At 41.5% G+C, this 14,963-nt stretch overlaps 1 protein-coding gene across 2 annotated transcripts in view; it reads left to right on the top strand.

Moving 5' to 3' along the window:
- Nucleotides 1-14,963, top strand: part of LOC121960627 (collectin-12-like) — a 40,170-nt gene that overhangs the window by 22,351 nt on the left and 2,856 nt on the right. For both annotated transcript variants that reach the window (XM_088072027.1, XM_042510415.2), the window contains exons 3-6: nt 3,956-4,078; nt 10,840-10,926; nt 11,430-12,473; nt 13,800-14,297. In XM_088072027.1, the coding sequence (XP_087928153.1) occupies nt 3,956-4,078; nt 10,840-10,926; nt 11,430-12,473; nt 13,800-14,297 (1,752 nt within the window). The remainder of the gene's footprint in view (nt 1-3,955; nt 4,079-10,839; nt 10,927-11,429; nt 12,474-13,799; nt 14,298-14,963) is intronic.

Here is a 14,963-nt window from a genome sequence, read left to right as displayed (position 1 = left end):
GCCCTGTTAGTGTGACAGATATTTGAGAATGTGTGAAAGACGTTCGTCCAAACTGTCTCATCTCCATCGGGCCATTTGTCCTGTAAACTGACAGTTAGGGAATGTGGAGTGATGCAGTATCCCAGGTGTCTATTTAATGATTATGTTTGGTTTTCCATTAAATTAGAGCCTAAAGTTATTTGTCTATTGTGTAGTTCCCTGTATATTTTTTTGGTATGCATAATGTCTTGGATTTATTTTAAAAAAATATATGTTTATCATTTTAAAACACAAACTGTGTCCGTTCTAGCTTCAAATTACTTTCTATTCCTGCCAACAGGAGCAGCCATGATGGACATAGTCAACAAAGCCACATCCCATGTAAGCATGGCTTTGGTAATTTGCAGGTTAAGAGACACCAAGTCAAAACTGAGCTAAATTTGGTCGAAAGTGTTCTTTATGGATGTCTATAGTTACATATAACCATCATTTTATCATGACTTCAGCGATTGCCTTTCAGAGTGTAACTACACGCTCAGCTTCACATTGAAATGTCGTCATTTAAATGCTGCTGAAACAAGTGACCTAAACAGCTATTTTTCAACCCAATTTAGCGCAGTGGTCTAACACCTGTGGTTTAACATGTGGTGACTCAGTAAGCAGTATGTAGCATAACATCACTACTTGTTAGGTACTGACCGAAATGTTCCAGAACTTTCAAGAACCAAAAGCTGGCATAAAATGGTTTATCTGATTTATACTCTGATATCAATTTCTACCATCAGGTTCCAATTAAAACTTTTAGAGAACTTTTAAACAATTTAGACAAAGTGTGAGTGCAACTGTTAAATTAGTTTTTTTTAGGGGAAAAAAAGCACAGTACACTGCAATGTAAATAACCAGTGAGGTGTGGTGAAAATGTGAAACTACATGTGATTTATGACATTTAGGTTGTGTTTAAAACTGTGAAGGATAGTAGGGTAATATAGAAGTAATATGAGGTTGTCATATGATTTGTTTTGGAAGTCAATTTGTTGATCCCATGGATGGTCCACTACCATTTTTTAAAAGTACTACTGACAGATATATTGTTACTGGATTTTGTAAAGTGTCATATATTAAGTATTAATTTGACTATAATTACAAGTATTGAAAACTTTTGTGCCCAGTCTTGAGGATAATGTAGCGATTGATTGACTCACTCAAAACAAGCCAGTCAATACAATAAACAAAAGGCAACCAAGCCCTGATGTCTTCACCTATGCTGATGATATACATGTATTTAGAGACATGAAAAGGAACAGTGTGACAGATGATTGGCACAAATATTAAAAAACATCAATATTATCCTACAGCTTCACTCAGCAGTCCAGTCCAGCATCTGTCTCCTCTCCTTATTTGTCCGGCTCATCCAGGAAGTAACCCACTGGGAAATGAACAGCAAGCAGGTCACAACCCCTGATAAAGCCTCAGACAGCCCACTGGTGTGTCGACACTCGGGGTTGAAGAAATTACAGCTGCTCCATCTGATGTCTGTGTGCTCATAGAGGAGCTGTGAAACCGAAATCTCTCCCTCTTTGTTGTTGTGTTGTCAGCCATGTGTTTTGTGTTATGCCAGGTGTCCTCCACATTTGACAGCCAAAGCAAAATTCTCCCCTTATCCTCAGAGCATCTGAAGCTCATCAGTCAGTAAGCAGTGAAATGGAAAAGCCTTTTGCCTGCGTAATAGTTTATACTGTTACAAAGTGTTTTGGTATCATTTCAGTGCAGCAGATTTGTAAACACTGTCAGCCTGTTTGGATTGGAGCAGAAAATTTGGACAGCAGCACTTTGATTACTGTGAACTGATGAACTGATATGATTGCTTTATTGTGGAAGCATGCATGAGCTGACACTTCAAACATGTTAGCAGTTATGAATGATTCAGAAATGCAATCATTTATCGTGGCTGTATTCCCAGAGTGCACTTCTCTGCTTACAGCTAAACCGGTGGCGAGGGAAGAGTTTGGTAACTCCTCATATGCAGCTGTGTTAGCTGCCTTGTGCTTAGTTACTGACTCCACACCCAGAGCTGTGGTTTTAAAAGACACTTTTGCACTTGTTGATACATCTTGCAGAGCCCATTGAGGCTACTTAAGATGCGAGCATCAGCCATGTTTTAGAGCTTTAAAAGCTGAGGTCATTCTCAGGTGTGTGTTATGATATATTAAGCAGAAAACAACACATTACAAAGATATTTTTCTCCTGATTCCAATTTTCTGGCCTTTTCTGGATTCTTGTACTGCTTCTAAAGCATCCCCTTCTCTGTTGGACGGACAGTGACCAGCTGGTGTTCAAGATGTGAAGTTTTTAGAGATCGAGAAAAGTCAGAAATAGTTGATTTTGTTTATGTAAAGATGTCATGCTTATTAGATTTATTTACAGATTTATCAGTGCAGCTTCTGGAGTTGGTGAAGGCCAAAAAAGAGCTTAAAAGATAGTGACAATTAATAATGTTACTCTGTGGACTGGATATGTAAACAGATGAGTATTTGCTAACATGTTCTCCATCTAAACTTTATATGGTGATAATATGTCGGCGTTGTGTTTATGGCTTGTTACTTTGCCCCCAAGTAGCAAAAAATAATTGATGAGAGTTTAAAGTTGTACGATGTAATGGTCACACTGTTTCTAAATTACCTCACACTTAATTTTTCATTTCTATACTGCAATTTCTCATTACTTTGCAGGCAACATAATACCAATATATCTACATTAAGTGAATATTGGAGTTTGATGAGTTCTACACTTTTAGAAACACAGGGAGTGCAGCTTTTGGTAGATGAAATATAGCAGGTCTATATTTTGGCAGTGGTGTCATTTGATTTGGGAAAGAATCAAAACCATGGATTGAGGGTTAAATTTAAAACATTTTTTCACTTAGTTGTTCTTTTTTTTTTTTCAGGACTTGCCCATGCTTTTTACCGTAAATCTCATGTTCTCTCAGGTTGGCTCGCCACTTCCAGCTGGACTTGGTGTTCAACTGAAGTCTAACACTTGGTGGTCATTAAAAATCCCTTCACACCCATAAGAACCAGTCAAGTTGTTAACTTTGGCAGCCAAACGCCCACTGAGACCCTGACAAGCCAATCGGCTCTGCATCTTTAATTTATTGAAATATTACCTCATGTATTGAACCCGATGTGTGGTGAAGTCTTGGCACTAAGCGGTCCTGGCTCTTTACAGGTTGATGAATCATGGTCATGTGATTGACCGGCTTTCAGATGGTGATGGTCATGTGTTGCCCTCTCTGTGTTGCCATGTTGAAAAAGAGCTTCATATTATGAACGTGAGGCGAGTTTTTTCCAGGTGCATGAAAACCAGAACCCCCCCCAACATTTCCACACACAGACACACACTTCCTGAATTGAAAATGAAACGCAGCTGTGTTCCCGTCAGCACTGAGGATCTCGCCACTCATCTGTCATGAAAGATATCCTCAGTAAGGAATATTCCACCAGTGTCCCCGCTAGCTGAGGGCCTTTAGTTTGTCTCCAAAGTCAACTGACACTGCAAGAAGAGAATTAAAAAGGTGCAGATTCACAAGGAGGCCGACTTCAGTGGTGCAGAAAATGGTGCATTAGATTTACTTTCCATGGTTCTTGTGTAAAACTCGTAAAATCTAAATGCTCGCAAGAGAGTGACTGAAAAAGAGGAAGTTTGCTGAGTGAAGCCTGAGTTCAGGAAAATAAGCATGTCGCTGAGTGTAAACAAGTCAGTGGGGGGGATTGTTTTTGTGTCCCCTGCCCCTTCACCACCCGGGCCCTAAGGGAACTGCAGGACCCTTTAATGTCGACTCAAGGGCTGTTTGTCCAGATGTGGGACTCCTGGACATGGAGAGTCCCCAGCTAACACCAAATTCTACCCACATGTCCTTTTTAGACCTTTCTGCTCCAGAAAAACGTACAGAATCATGCTGTCTTTCTTCTTTACACAGGCATCCAGGAGGGCACCCAGTGCACTAAGTGTAAGAATGAATGGGCGCTGAAGATCTCCATCGCTCTGCTCTACGTGCTGTGTACGCTCCTCACCATCGCTGTCGCTGTGCTTGGATATAAAGGTAAGACGGCCTAGCAAACCGCACTCTGGGTCACTGTGACCTGATGGGTACAAAGATAAGACGACAAACATTTCAAAACATCGCTTCAATGAGGCAATTTGTTTTTTTAAAATACTGAGACAGCAGACATCCAAACATATCACTTGGTTTCTATTTGTGCTGCCAAAAAATAAGAGCATTGCTGTTCTATGAGTGTGTAAGTGCACCAAGACCTCGTGTGTGTTTCTGTGAGAATGACAGAGTGGCGATCAGTGTGCCCGAGAACAACATGAATGTTTTTTGGCAGTGTTTCCTTTTCATTATTAAAAGGCAATACATCAGTAATGGAAGAAATGAGGAGAGGATCACCACACCTAAAAGAAAAAATCTGCACTGTTTCTCTCCAAAGTCACTGGTACATAAAGATAAAGGATCAGTTCACCCAACTCACTGTAATAATACTTAAAGGAATCATTCAACATTTGGGGAAATACACTTATTGGGTTGCTTGCTTGGAGTTAGATGAAAAAGACTGATACTAAGCAACCCTAGCCCAACTGAACTCTGCCTGAGCTCAAGTACTCCTGCAGGACCTAGAAGGGTCTCCACATTTATTTTTCATTTATTTATTTATGGGTTTTTGTTGTTTTTTTTCACAAATGACTTCAGTTACCACCCATAGCATAGTAAAATAACCAGTTTGCATAGCAACAGCAGCAACAATACCATCATGCCTGATCATTTCTTTGTGTGTTTGTTGTTGTTATTGCTTTGTTTGTTTCTTTGTTTGTTTGTCCTGTCTTGTCTAAATTTCTGTTTCCATCTACCCCAATGTATGCATTGCCTATCTATAACCTGTTTTTGTTATTGTTTTTGTACTGCCCTTTTGCATACGCCAATAAAATGGGTGAAAAAATCAATAAAATAATAAATAAAATTTGAAAAAGAAAAAGACTGATACCACTTTCATGTACTCTCTTTCCATTAAATATGAAGCTACAGCTAGCAGCCAGTTAGCCTAGCTTAGCACAAATACAGCAAACAAAGGGTAACAGTTATCCTGGCTCCTTCCAAAATTACAGAATGAGGGCCGCGCTTTGAAAGTCAAAGATTCAAATCATCAGTCGACTGAGATTCTTGAAGTCGAGCTGTTTTTTTTTTTTTGCCTATTTTATTGTCAGTCAGTGTACTTGTGGGGAAGTTCTGGTCCCCACATGTGGCTGCAGAGTGAGCTTCTCTTGCTTTCACGCTGCTCACAGGTACAGGAAGCTGCAGACCCAGACCCCGAGAGAGTCTGAGTGAGCTGGAGGCAGCTGCCCGGAGGAAGAGAAGCGGGGCCCAGTCAGGCTCTGAAATATTGTTATCTTCTGCTTTCTGTTAAGAAGTGCTGAATTTACAGCTCACAGCAATTTAATACCAAAACCGGCAGCAAAATATGTTGTTGCAGACTTACAATCCATTGTTAGCGTTATTAGCATGCATTGGCTCAAGGGCTAACTGTGGCTTCATATTTAGTGTACAGACATTAAAGTGGTATCAATTATCCAATCTATCCTTGAATTCAAGTAGTGTGTAGCAATGCAGATACCATTGTTTTTGCACTATTTGTCAAGATTTTGAGATATGTCTCTGAGGTTTCTGATTCTGCCCCAATACAGTGCAGTTATCTTAACAGATTGCGGAGCAATATATTTAAATAATTTATCAAAAGCATGTCTCTCTACAGAGAAACACTCCATTACTTTACATAAGCTGACTGCAAAACATTTTATGGACTTTATATTTAGTAGAAGTTAGATTCAACTAAAACTGTTGACAGTAACTTGAACACTGAGTTTTTTTCACCTCCACTGTGCAGGTGTGAATGCAGAAAATAGATATTTTGTTGTAATTTTGGTGATTAAAGCTGTGTTTCAGCTCCTCTGTCTCCACCCTGCAACCTTCTCTCAGTTTATTTTACCAACACCCCCAATGCTCACTCCTCTGGGGAGGGTCTTCAGGCTTTGTGGAGCTGAACTTCCTGGTTGGCTTTTTCACATTTTTTCCAGGTCGGGAAAAGGTCCCGCCGTCTTTCGGAGAATTGAACTCTGAATGTTCCTGCCATAATTGTCCTAAACACTCCAATATGCGCCTGCGTGTGTCCCCTCCTAATTTTCGGTTTGTGAAAGTGAACATGTTCAGGGGTTATCTGTGTTTCTTGAGCGCATTAACAACGATGTCCCCTTACTCGGAGTCACTCCTACTTGTTCCATGCTGCATGTTTTCATGCGGCCCTAATTGATCCCAGATGAGCAGTGAGTGAACTCAGTGCAACTCCAACAGAACCCACTGAAATTGGGTTTTTACTGGCACTGAAGCTCCGCTATGTCAAGGGAACCACAGCTCAGGCTAAACACACTCCCAGCTCCAGATGGTTATGTAGTAAGACCCAGAGAGCTCTATGCACTTAACATGTGTGCTTCTCTCTGTCCTCCACCACTGACCCACAGAAACGTCCTCTGTGTGACTCCTTTGTTTTGATGCAGTTCAACCTTCGAGGTTTGGCAGGGATTCACTGACCTCTGTCTTCTCCTCTGCAGCCTGTTGTCTTGATTGACACGACCAAAAGCAATATGAGGTCATTCCCTGGACTCTGGAGGATTTAAGTCCCATTAATTTTCCTCAAAGACATTAAGAAACTGACTGGAAGAGAACATAACCTGCTCATTTTACCTCGCTCCCTGTGAGAATGTCCTTTATTTTCAAGGACCAGCTGCTTTTAAATATGAAAATGAATTTCCTTTTGCTACAGCCATACGTGGTCTGAGATGACCTGTAGCTTATGCTGGCTAATGTTTGCAAACTTTAGTTTGACTCTCCTTTACATCTGCCAATGTTATGTTATCCTTAAGCATGCTGCAGTATAACATTTGAATGGTTTTAACACAAATGTAAAACATGATGCAAACACACTGTACCTCAGTGGAGGACATATTTGTTGTTTCCTGCTTTTGGTCCTTTACGCTCACGCTCTGTGAGGTCGCTTTGTGAAGTCCTGACATCACCTCCAGGTTAGCTGCTGTTCTGTTAGCTTCTGTAACTCAATGCAAACTCTCTCTGAACATCTCTTTCTCAGCAAATCAAACCAGTGATGTTGCGTGCAATGCCAAGGCTTCAGAGAGTGTTTTGAGAAATTCAGGAAATCTTCCATGAAATGCATATTGAGGCTTGGATCCTGACGTCATTGATGATGCCCAAAGCCCTTGAGCAGTTCAGAAATTATTGTTCCTGAATAAAAAAAAATAGAAAAGTCTCATCTGTACATCATTTTCTTAGTGAAACAAAGGGAATTCGCTGCCCTCTGCATGGTTAAACCACAACAGCTTTCCAGTGTTAGAACATTACTATTTCACCTCCCGCCAATATTATATTATGATGCAAGTATTGACCAGGGTCAAGTATTGTAGCAAGTATTGTAGGGTTGATTTACACACAATTAATGCATTGCTTTTTTTCTCATTGTTGACAGTCAACAAAATCACAGATAACATGGATAAGACCATCTGTAATGTACTATATCCTCAATAAATTAACCCTTTTACAAACCAATTTACTGGAAAGCTTCAGTGTTCATGAAGTGTTATCTTGCCATCACTAAATGAAACATGTTTGTAGGGTTAATCATCCATATTCAGAGACAAATGTACTACAGCACTGGCCATCAAAAGGATTTTAACAAAGTAAATTTGACGTATCTTTTATATATCTATTTTTAGATGTTTGTGGTCCTGAGTTTTGCCTGCAGGCTACCTTTCAGGCGGTGGGTACAGCACAACCACGACCACTAGCCTTTTTGTAGCCTGAGAGGCATAATCGAGGGCAAATAAAGTCCATGTTTCCCAGTCGCTGCTCTCAAATCTTTCTGTGATTGCTTAGCGCAGGTAATAATTAAAAGTGATCTTGATGAACACAGAGAACAGAATTAATGACTGGTAAATAAAAGATATTCACAATCATATTTTTGTAAGGGAAAAAAAAAAGCAGGTTTATATGTTGATGCATTTCCACTTAATTTGTAAATTTGACCTCTAGCGTTTTTCCATATCATGTCCTAACAGTTTTTGCTGTACACTGAGTTTTAAGACGCTCACCCCCGGCTCCCAGAAATTATAAAATAACCAAAGCATGGAGCATGCATTTACATGTCACTTGCTTCATAATTATTTTTACTATTTCTGACTTAATATGTATGAGTAAGCTGGATTTTACAAGACAACCCGGACAGCTTAAAGAACCACCCACACAAGAGCTGGAAAGAGTTCACACTGGGTACACAACAGCTCATTTTTACAACACTTGGACCTAAAAGGTTTCTGCCAAAAATAATGCTTCCCTCTGCAGCTCTGTTGCAACTTCAACTTCTTTGCATGTGTGTTTTATGGTTAATTTTGCCTCAGTGTGATGCAATGATCCTCCCCGGAGGCCAGTACATGAACATTACATGTGGAAAAGGCCCAGAAATGTCTGTATGTGGGAGTCTGCTTGTGTCAGTTTCAGTTTCCAGGCGAGTATACGTGTGAGTGTCTGTGAAAGAAACAATGTGGCATAGGTATACTGTTTGGTTCAGCCTGTGGACGTGAAGTCAAAGTGGTTTTTGTGTTCTGCAATGCTGTACTGTCGTTCTGTGTCTGGAAATGTGTCCCATTTAGTTTGATGTGTGGAACATTTTCTGTCCAACTGACCATTTTCTCTCATAAGAAAAAAAATGTGGTAGTCTGAGGATATTTTTAAATTTTCATATGGTTTAAAAACTGTTCCATGAGAAAACGGAGGTGTGTTTCTAGGATGTCTAAGAAGGTGAAGAAAGGAAACAAAAAACAACTTTGACCATTCTGGTTAAACATTCATTTTCCAATTTAAAGTTTCCCAAACATTTTAGTGTCCATTACTCAGGAGGCTTTTTTTTATTATTATAAAAGGTCTTTTTCTGTTTGCAGCGTTGAGACTAAAGAACCATTTTCTTTTGCTTTTCACGTCTTAGAATGAAATTGTTTGGCATTTTGAACATTGCTTTTTGTTGTCAGTGATCAATAGTGCTCTCATATCTTTAGGGAAAATATAAAGCTAGTGAGAGCCAAAAGACAGTTTAGCTTCACAAAAAGACTGAAACTAAGTGTAAACAGCTTGCTTGGCTCTCTACAAAGGTAACAAAACACGTGGACCCATTTTTGTGATGGCTCATATTTCTGGAGCCCAGATAGTCCAAAAAATGTACCATTGGACCAGAAAGTTGATTTATCTGACAGCCCAGTATCTGGAAAACAAACCCAAGTGCTGTTTCTCCAAAGCACATTGCTAGTTATTATGCAGAATTATATCATCAAACCTTCCTACTATGGTAAAGGCATGACCTGCCCAACTCTGCCTCTGATTGGTTAGTACTTGTTGCTTTTATTGGCCGAATTGTTAAATGTCAATTTACGCTAGTGGCGTGTATTGTGTCTTTTCAAAATAAACTACTATTTTTCCAAGACAGGTACAGTTTCTGCTCATTTAATGCACACAGTATCTTTTCATAATAAACGTTGACAGTAGGTTGGATTTAGGCAACAAAAGTCAGTGTTTAGGTTCAGAACATATGTGACATATGTGACCTTACAAACTCTGCTACACATACTAACACACTATGTTGTCAAATAATTAGATAGACTTTTGGTTTCATATGGGACACAAACAGCAGTCTCCTGGGCGAAAGTCCAGGTTTTGTTTGACCCATCAACTTCCCGTCTTGTCTCGTGGACTTTCTCACTCTTTTATATGACAGCTTTTGCTTTGAGCATTAAAAAATGCACCTAAGGAGTACCTTGCTGTGTTGGTGTCTAATGCTGAGAAGTGGAAGTAAGATAGGGTTGAATAAGCATATTCTCCTAAAAATTTAGTTTCGGGTTTACTATACATGGGATATAAACTACTGGCTAATTGTTTTACCTTGAAATTAAGTTTATTATCAACACCATTAATAAAAGACTTTACCTGTATCTTAATTTTGAGGGATGGATGGAGTATAACCGGCTCATTTAGTGTCTCTCTGGTAATTTAAAAGCCTTGTGACTGAACTGTTGTCTTAACTGTGAGAGCAAACAGTTGGGATGCAGCTTCCCAGCAGCGGAGCCTATGCATTTCCCAGTTAGAGGATGTGTCCCCCTGGCGAGGCTGGTGGTAGAAGTGGGCTGAATCCTGGAATCCCAGACACATTCCAGAGGAAATGAACGCTGGTGTCGCCTGTGGGGGCGTGAAGAGCCTCCCCTGCCAAAGCGTCTGTCTCCTCCGGCTGTCTTTGATCCGCCTGTTTACTGAAGACCCCCCTAGGTCACTTCCTGTCCCCTAGGGCCCTTGCTGATGTCTCCTCATGCACCTCCATCCTTGGAGTCTGTCACTGACCACCCACTCCATTTTTCTATGTTTCTTCCCCCCTCCTTCGATCTCTTTCGCAGTGCCTACCTTTGTCCTTCTCCCACCCGAAATTTTATTGCACTCCAACTTCAAATCCTAATTTTTCTATCTACCTTCTGTCACGCTCTAAATCCAGCCAAACCTGAGAGATTACATTAATCGAGTCCAGCATTATTACATGCCTACAAGACATGAAGGCACATCTCATATAGTATCTATCAGTGGTTTCCCCTCTGATCCCTTTTATACATGATGTCTGTGGTTGCAGGCGATTCTGGTTAATAAAGGACGGAGCCTGTGATGAGACTGACACTAACCTTTGTCCTACCTGTCCTGTTTTTTTCATGCAGTGGTGCAAAGAGTTGACAGTGTGTCTGAAGGTATTGCAAACTATGGAGGAAAGATAATAGCAGTTGAGACCGATCTGAAAAAGCTAGGTAAGTCTCTGAATTTCAATCTTTAAAACCTGGAATGGCATCAGTTTTCTTGTGCTGCATTCAGGCACCTTTGAGATACATTTAAACCGTAAAGATCCTGAGCAAATTTGTTAGATTTCTATTAAAAACACTGCTAAAAAGGCAAGGAGCAACTTGGCAAGAGATGCTCCACGAATTGCAAGACATTAGGAAAAGTCGACAAGAAAATGGTGTGAAAATAGTTTTTTAAAAAAACGGAAATGTTCCCGAAAGTTATCATTATTACTATTATTATATACTTTTTCATATTTTTTTTTATCTATAATTTTCTACTGTTTTCTTTGTGATCATTTTTTGTTTCCTTTTTATTAATTTCAGGATTTGTTTTGTAACTTGAAACTTCTTTGTGTTTTTGACAGAAATCAAGACACTTTGCTCAGGTTTCAAAGGGTTAAACTGAAGTGAAAGCTGCAGGGAGAGGCTGAAACATTTTTGTAATTTGTTTTTCAAATCTCTGTCATCAGATGATCAAGCCGGGGCAAAGTCGGAGAACACTACCACAGAGATCCAGGCTTTCAAGAACAACATCTGGACTCTGCAGAGGCAGCTGTCTGCGGTGGAGGAACGCATCCACAGCGATCAAGTTAAGCTGAGTCAGCTGCAGAGCATTGGCTCAGACATCCAGAGCAGCCAGGGCTCCATTCAGGGATTGCTGGATAGAAACACAGCCACCTTGCACTCCGTAAACGGCACCCTGCAATCTTATGGTGCAATCATTGGCGGTCTGCAGGATGACACAGCCCAACTGCAGAGAGAGCTCCAGATGCAGGTGAAGCTTCAGGACCAGGCGTTGCTCAGCATCAGCAGTCTCAACTTCACCCAGGCCCAGCAGAGAGGCCTAATCGCCGTCCTGCAGCGCTCAGTGGACGACACGAGTCAGGCCATCCAGAAAATGCGCAATGACTTTCAGAGCCTCGTGCAGGCGGCCCGGCAGGTACGCACTGATACCGACTGGCTTCGCAGGAAGGTTGAAAACCTGCAGATCATGTCCAGTAACACCTCGGCTCTTGCAAAAGCCAACAACGACAGCCTGGAGGAGGTGGGATCACAGCTTGCTTTTATGGCCAACCAGCTCCAGAACACCAGCAGCCTGGCGGACGCTCACGACCAAACCCTGAGGGAGATTATGGACCGGCAGAGGGATTTTGGCAACCTCACATCCGCCAAGTTTGACCGGCTGGAAGTGCGATTGGATGAGTCAGAGCAGAGCATAGATCGTGTGACGGGCAACATCAGCTTCACCACACAGCTTCTGGGTGCCATAAACCTCAACCTGAACGACTTGCGTACTTGTTCCGAAACCGTTGGCCGTCACTCGGACTTCTTGCTGAACCTAAACAGCAGCGTGACGGACGTGAGGACAGAGGCAGCCAGTCTGAGGTCCCAGCAGGAAGAGCTGGTAGCACGTGTGGACAAAGAGGTCACCAGCCTCTTTATTGTCATGGAGGAGATGAAGCTGGTTGACACCAAACACTCACAACTAATAACCAACTTCACTATTTTACAGGGTGAGGGATGTGTGTGAAATGAGACTGTTTACTTATTTGCAAAGATTTAGATGAGAAGGTTGATTTCACTCTCATGCCTGCTAAATATCAGTCCCTCCAGGATGTCACGATGTTGCGATCACAATTTGCATAAATTCAGGCAATCCCATCAATTCTGCATAACCTTGCAACTTTGTCCAACCAAAGCGCCTCACTTCATTGTACAGCTGTGCACAACCTATTGATCCGCTCAGCCCCTCTCTCTCTTTCTTTATCATGAAACTGCTGCTACACAGTCACACACACACTGACGGGGTAACTGTTAGCAGCAGAAAGCTAACATTTCTCAACATTTATTAACGGATTTAAAGACTGAGTAGAGCCACTTAGGTGTCAGTGTTAAAAGCACCAGAACACAAACCACGTGAGCCCCCATGCAGCTAAGCAGCAAATTCAAATCTGCAGCACAGAGCAGCAAATTTTAATACATTTCATGGTGAGGACACATCATTTCAGAACTAAATTTAACAGACCTCTTGAGAACACTGGACACAGGTTATTGTACTGAGTAACTGTCAGAGTAACTAAAATACTAACTTTATTTATGCAGCTTTTTTAAAGACAGAATTTACAAAGTGCTTTGACAAACAAGACAAAGCAGAAGCAAGAGGGTTATTTGCAGAGGCAACATAACTATAAGAGCCAAACAACAATATATGCCATTATTATTGTTCATTTTACACCAGTATTGGCTCTGAAAATGCATTATATCATGATGTGATCATATGTAATTGTAACTTAAGTAAATACAAATGCTTTGATTAAAAAAAATAAAATAAAATATTTAGACATCCTTCACAAGTATTTAAACCTTTAAATCATGAGCAAATTGATTTACCTTTGAAAACATGAGAAAAGGCGATGAGGAACTTGACAAGAAAAGTCCCGTGAATTGCAAGGCATATGTAGATTTTTTTCAGGCCATTTCCTATTGTTCTCTTTTAGTGTTTTTCTTTCTGTCTTTTTTATTCTTGGATTTTCAGGTCATTTTCTTGCACTTTTCACTTCTTCCTTGCTAATTTTTGGGTCATTTCTTCTCAAGTTTCTCATTGCCTTCTTCTCATGTTTTTTTTTAACGATCAAGTCAATCCACTCAGGTTTCAAGGGGTCAATCTGCACAAACAAAGAAATGTCAAAAATAAAAGTTTGAACTCCAATGTTTTTTCCTGGAGTTCAGGTATGTTCTTGCTGTAGACATTGTATCAATCTCCTCATCTAACTCTCCAAAAGAAAGCAAAAAAGTAGCACAATTTGTTTCACTAGCTTACCATTTGTTTTATTTTTCAGGTCCTCCTGGTCCCCGAGGGCCAAGAGGGGACAAAGGACCTCAGGGGCCAGCTGGTCAGACTGGCCAGAAGGGAGAGAAAGGGGACAAAGGTGGTCCAGGGATACGAGGACCCCGAGGAGAGCAGGGTTTCCCAGGCCCCCCAGGTCTGCCAGGGTCAAAAGGCGCGCCAGGCGTACCCGGCAGTCCTGGATCCAAGGGTTCCCGAGGGTCAGGAGGCAGGGCCGGACCTCCTGGGACTAAAGGAGAGCCGGGGGCTGCTGGTCTGCCTGGAAGAGATGGACAGCCTGGTCCCCAGGGGGCACAGGGCCCACCGGGTATCAGAGGTGCAATGGGGCCAGCAGGGGAGCAGGGGCCCAGGGGACTGCCGGGGCCAGTGGGGCCTCCGGGGCCAGCAGGACCACCAGGACAACCAGGGATCCCAGTCCAGAGTCCATTAACGCCTCTGGGGCCTGTGTCTCTGCAGGATGAAGCAGTAGCTCCGACACTATGGGCGCCAGGTACAACTTTAAATGTCATCACCAGAATCAGTTTGTGAGATCCTGAAGAGATAAACTGACTCAGCCAGCATCAGTGTGCATTACTCACATTATTCAAGGCGGATTTATAGTTGTGCGTAGAATCCGCACAGAGCCTAAACCACTGTTAGCATTTGTACTTGTGTGTTGGTGTGTCTTTCGGTACGTTTACATGCACAGTTTAGTCGAGCTACAGTTATAGCTTGATTAAGCCATTTAATTGGGCTATTGTCCTTGTCCCAGTATACATGTCTGACTCCACCACGGCTGGTGGAGATATTCCCTAATTCAGCTAGTTGCAACAAACAATCTATATCAGACTATTGATACAGTCTGATATAGACTGCATCACTATCACAGCTGTTTATTTACATTAAGGGTAGAAAACCGACGTGAGGCTATGGCGTAGGGTATGCGTGTATGCAGAGCCGATGCCGCATGTATGATGTCTGTTTGACGCAGACGTATAAATCCAGTTGCACAGGAATACTGTGCAGGAGTTCCTGTAGGTAAACAGTACCACCAGTGAAAGCAAACCCCAGCTCTTTTCTCGTTCTGGAACAAGCTTTGATTATGTCTATACTACATGCAGCTCCATTGACATCATGGGTATCAAATTAACAACTCAATTAGTATCTATTTAATGGT

Source organism: Plectropomus leopardus, chromosome 21 (genome assembly GCF_026936395.1).
Source record: "Plectropomus leopardus strain MGB_pleo_1.0 chromosome 21, ASM2693639v1, whole genome shotgun sequence".
Classification (NCBI taxonomy): domain Eukaryota; kingdom Metazoa; phylum Chordata; class Actinopteri; order Perciformes; family Serranidae; genus Plectropomus; species Plectropomus leopardus.
The sequence above is the reverse complement of the archived record's forward strand: the minus strand, read 5'-3'. Positions and strand labels throughout refer to the sequence as shown.